The following is a 5,294-nucleotide window of genomic DNA, read 5'->3' as shown; positions in this document are numbered from 1 at the left end:
AAGGATTATGGGAATAGTAGTTCTGATAATAATAATAATCTAAAAGAAAAAAAAAAAGGTCGAACAATTTCAAGATATAAGTTCTTTTAACTTTTTCTCAGATACTCCTATATTTATAAAGTGAGTGCAGTTACCCCCAACCCCCGTGAAAACGAATATATCATGATGATGAGATGATGTCATGTTGACAGTAAGATCTTTTGACAGGCGTGACTTCAACCGCTTCCCTAGCAACCACCCTGGAACCAGAAACTTTCAGGTATGAAGAATATAACACAGACAGATGCATGTAGAATTAACTTTATATAGATCATTAGCAATAATGTTACGTTGTTTTCTTAAAACATTGCTGTAATAAGCATAACTACTATACAAATCTATAAATCTGTATACGTTTTACGTAAATATATAGTTTAAAATGGTTATGGGCTACACATGTATCTATTTCTTATGGCAATAATCCTGTAGTTTTTCGACAGTAATGCATATTGTATTGTTGTTTTTTTTTTAAAAGAAAAATCTGTTTGTTTTTCCACCTTAAGTGCTAACCATGAACTAGCATGTTCGAAAAGTACACTGCAAAGAATAGGTTATTTCTTAATGTTATGTAGCCCTTCAGTTACTTCACAGTCTCTCTCGTTCACGTGCACATTGCACGTGAATAGTTTTTATTTTCCTAAAAATTGCAATTTTCAACAGATGGTCTTGCTTAATACTTTAACACAGACTTTCTTTTTAACAGGCCAGTACTGAAATTCAATGTTGGATATTTTTTTACGGATACACCACTTTTAGTGAAAGCATTTTATATGCACTTCCTGTAGGCTGTACGGTATCAACTCTTTATCTCGATGTACATTAGCAGTCTAAGCACCTGTCTTATTATATACAGAGTAAATACTGTTGATCCAAAAGGCCTTTTCATGTAATATGTTATGATGTTGCAATCACTGGTTCTGATTTTAATTATTTGTTTCCCTACAGCTGGCTTATCAGTTAATATTATGTCTTCATCAGGCCCTCATTCTTTGTGGTACAAGAGTGGACATTACACCACTAATGCAAATCCACTAATGCGAATCTGATGCAATATACATACTGTATATACAGTAGACTTACCTGTGGCAAGGCAGAAAACAGGCAAAAAACAGAAAAGGTGTTTATAAGCTCTCTGTCTCATTATTTTGCAGAAATTCTTGTCAGAGGTGATTTTCCATAAAAAGATGCCAATTGTCAAAATTCCAGTTGTTCACAGATTTGGGATTGGTTCACAAGGTCAGCAGTTAGAGCTGCAAAAAAGGATTTTTAAAAAGGTTCAAGAAATTGAAGACGTCAACAAAGAAAAGGATGCCGTGCAGAGGTATAAAGTGTTTACAACTCCTTTCTGCATAAACAACTTATGAATCGTAGCATCACCTGTGTGACTTTAGATGGCTCTTTATTTAAGGAATATCCTACTTGCTTGTAGTCCTTTTAAAATCAATGTAATTTACTACAGAACCACCATTAACAGCTACCTAAAAAGATACAAGGTTTGGTCATCAAAGCAGCCCTTTTGTTGTGCCAATGACAGCGCTCCAGTGGTTAAAAACATTATTTCATTAAAGTGTCATTAATAACATCACTGTCCGATAGGCTTACCTACTGTCCTGGTTTTTGAGGTTGATTGCCTAGGACTAAAATATATTGGGTTTTGTGCATAACTTAATAATACATTCACAGTGCTCTTTGGTAGAAAGAAAATGCAAGGCTATCCCTGTATATCTGGAACACACCGTTTTCTATATGATGAGAGATTTCCATTCCTCAAGCAAAGCAACTGCCTTAATGACAAGTGATTTTAATTTTTTTAAATAAAGATATTTCTTCTCATTTAGAAACCCGTTTGAAATCACAGAAGAGTTTATCCAGTATTTTAACAATGCACAGGAGCCTGCTGAGCAGGAATACTTTGTGGACCTGGCCAGAAAAATACTCAACCGCACCAAGGTAATTATGAGGCAATAAGAGACACACGATGTACTTGTAATAAGTGTGACATACGGACAGATTTCTCCATTTATCTTCAGATACATACTACCATATTCAGAACTAACACTTGTGTTAGCGATCATTTAAAGTGATTAAAACTAACAAAATCATTCCAGTAATTTTCCACGCCATCCACGTCAAGCACTTTATGAGTCATAAATGTGCAGGTTGAAAGAAATTATGTTTTATCAAATGTGAAGCATTTGATAAAACGGGCAGCAGTGTGGAGTAGTGGTTAGGGCTCTGGACTCTTGACCGGAGGGTCATGGGTTCAATCCCCGGTGGGGACACTGCTGCTGTACCCTTGAGCAAGGTACTTTACCTAGATTGCTCCAGTAAAAATCCAACTGTATAAATGGGTAATTGTATGTAAAAATAATGTGATATCTTGTAAGTCGCCCTGGATAAGGGCGTCTGCTAAGAAATAAATTATTATTATTATTAAACATGATACTGTATTTGGTGCTACACTAAGGTAAATACATCTCTTTGTAAGCCTTGCATTTAGATTGTTACTTTCATGGCCATTTCATGAGGACAGTGATATTGTCCCGACCCCTTCAGCCCCTTCTTTCCTGTCAGTAACCAACAAGCTGCTTTTCTAATGACTGACATTTGCAGCCTGTAAATTGCTTGACCCTGAAAACAAACTGCTGAGGTGAAATGACTTAGGGAAGTGCAAGTGTAACAAGGTCCCTGGCAGGCAAGGCAAGCAAGCTGATAGTCAGTTTTTCACAGTACAGTAGTACCAGGTGTCATGTTTTAAAATGAAAATACATGTTTGTGATGTCATATGTTATAAAAGTTTACCATGGTAAATGGATAATAAAGCATACTGAAAGCATGGTAAACCACAGATGAGCATTGTGAAGCCTAGAGAAGTATGGTAAAGCATATTTAAAAACATGGCAAATCCTGATTAATATGAAGTATAGCCATGGGAAAAGCATAGGAAAACTGCAAAATTACTATGCACATTTTTATAAGGGATGACCATTATGCTGTCAATACATTGAGGTAAAGAATGTCTGAACCAAGTTTTATCACAACTGTACAGGGTTTTTTTCAGGATATATTAAAAAATGTAGATGTAAATGTAAAACACAGAGGCATGACCAGCAGTATTACACATGTCATCATTAGCCGTAAAATGTTTGTATATTATTTTGTCCACTTTGGTAAATTAAACACTACTGTAAGTCAACAGGATTTATGTTTTTTTAAAATGCTCTTTTATAGCGTAGAGCTGGTTTGAGTTCACTCGGTTCAGGAAATCATGTTGACCTGCCGCTAGCCTGGTCAGAGCTATTGTTACTGGCACTATGCAGAGGTAAAATACAAGAAGGTATGTATTTACTGTTCCAGGTACTCAATTTACCTTTTGATCAGATTTGCCATTGAAGATTTGAGCTATGAAGAAGAATAGTTTAATTAGAATTTTAAAACCTGTAAATTTGTCTTTAACAAAGTTCTGATAACTGATTTGAAATGTAATACATATAAAGTAAAACAAGTGATGTTAAAGGGAATTATATAATCTTAATTGTCCTAATATTTAATTTCTTATCTGTTTAATATCCTATGTGTGTTTTTAATCCATCTCTGTTGTTGCTTCTGCCTCTATTGCATTTTTGCCATGCATATTAATTATTCCAGCAAGCATTGCTCCTGAAAAAGCTCCCCAAAGCTGATTGTGGGGAAGTGAGATGGGGAAGTGAGGTGGGGAAGCATTTGAATGTTGCACAGTGCACTATGCAGCAGTTAAAAAATACTGTAAATATTAGAAAAAAAGTAGATGATATAAAGTGTTCCTTAAACAAGAACATATCATGTTTTGGATTCAATAGGCAGGTATTATTAACATAAGCAGTGACGGCTAATTCCAGCGTGCTAACAGAATTTGGAACTTTAAATACAATTCAAATACTGTAAAACCAGCAATTTTGTCATGAAAATCATTAAAATAGTTGTTTCACAAATACTTTTTAATTTTGTTTGTTTCTGTTTAGAATCGTTAGATGTTCTTCTAGTTTCTGTGGACCATGCTCCATTTAACCCAGAGCAACTGCCAGTCCTTTTCTACATAGCAGAGTCCATTTTATACTGGGTATGCAGTGACACTGTGCACAAACCCTACCTGTACACCTGTGAAGTCAAGATGCTAAAGGTGAGTTACTTTTTGGTGTTGGATATTGGCAAAGCCTATAAAGAAAAGGTTTCTTTTTTTTTTTCAAGAAATAAGGCTACATATTTTTTGTGCCCACTAGATGTCATTGTTATGTTATAAAGACTAAGGAGATCGGCTATATGGTTTCTACTTGTTACAGGCTTATTTCTTGCTACAAATTGATTTATTATATTATTTATTTGATCTCATTAAGATTTGTGTGTATGTGTGTGTGTGTGTGTTTTAAATAATTTATATGAACTGGCTGAATTATATGTATAAATCTTTTTAACTATTTTTAAAATGTACAGTAGGTCCAATAATAATGCTTTATTAGATTGTTTTATTAAGTGTATATCTCATAAACCATTTAAGCTGACAACTTCAAATTTTTAGTGTTATGGAAACTCTGCAGACAAAATGTAATGACATCCTTCACATTGACCTGTGACCTAAGATGGTGGCCACAGTGTGTGATTCCCTAGGTCAAGTTCCATCATGGGACTTAACCCTTTCCTGACAGATTTCTGTTCACAAACTATTTTTTTGATGATTGAGGTACGTTTTTGGAATTTGTTGCTGTAGTTTTTGCATCGCTGTATTATTTAATCAATAATTTTCCCATTTTTCAATAGCTTGGATTTCTTGTCTCCTTGAGACTCTTTGTATTTCATCTCTCTGGGCACCTGGAAGAATATAAGAAGAATAAATCAAGCATTAAAAAATACTTGCAAGGTATGATAATGACATGTTTGCACATGCAGTACACTGTTCCTGCAGGTTCTACAGCTATCACCATATATTTCATTATGATAACGTGCTTAGTCTAGTTTGGACTAGTTTGGAAATAAAAAAGCAGGGTTACCATACAATGTTTTATCAACTTGCTAGACCCTTACAAACATTAAAAAATGTAATCTCTTCTACATTTTCCCCCCAAATGTCATCCATCCATGCAAACTGAATACAACCCTCTAGAAAATAAAATAACCTCCACAGACAATATTTGTCAAAAGTTGGGTCGCAATTATGCAGGGAAATCATTTTTAATTAATAAGGATCTGAGTGCCATGTTTTTAAAAATAAGATTTGCATT

At 34.6% G+C, this 5,294-nt stretch overlaps 1 protein-coding gene across 1 annotated transcript in view; it reads left to right on the top strand.

Annotated features, from left to right (window-relative positions):
• Positions 1–1,162: 1,162 nt before the first annotated feature.
• LOC117973735 (transmembrane protein 232-like) overlaps positions 1,163–5,294 on the top strand; it is a 39,113-nt gene continuing 34,981 nt past the window's right edge. The window contains exons 1-5 of the mRNA XM_058991681.1: positions 1,163–1,360; positions 1,878–1,989; positions 3,271–3,376; positions 4,041–4,198; positions 4,834–4,933. Of these exons, the coding sequence (XP_058847664.1) occupies positions 1,224–1,360; positions 1,878–1,989; positions 3,271–3,376; positions 4,041–4,198; positions 4,834–4,933 (613 nt within the window). The 5' untranslated portion in view covers positions 1,163–1,223. The remainder of the gene's footprint in view (positions 1,361–1,877; positions 1,990–3,270; positions 3,377–4,040; positions 4,199–4,833; positions 4,934–5,294) is intronic.

The sequence above is a fragment of the Acipenser ruthenus genome, chromosome 2 (assembly GCF_902713425.1).
Source record: "Acipenser ruthenus chromosome 2, fAciRut3.2 maternal haplotype, whole genome shotgun sequence".
Taxonomy (NCBI): domain Eukaryota; kingdom Metazoa; phylum Chordata; class Actinopteri; order Acipenseriformes; family Acipenseridae; genus Acipenser; species Acipenser ruthenus.
This window is presented reverse-complemented; position numbering and strand designations above follow the sequence as displayed.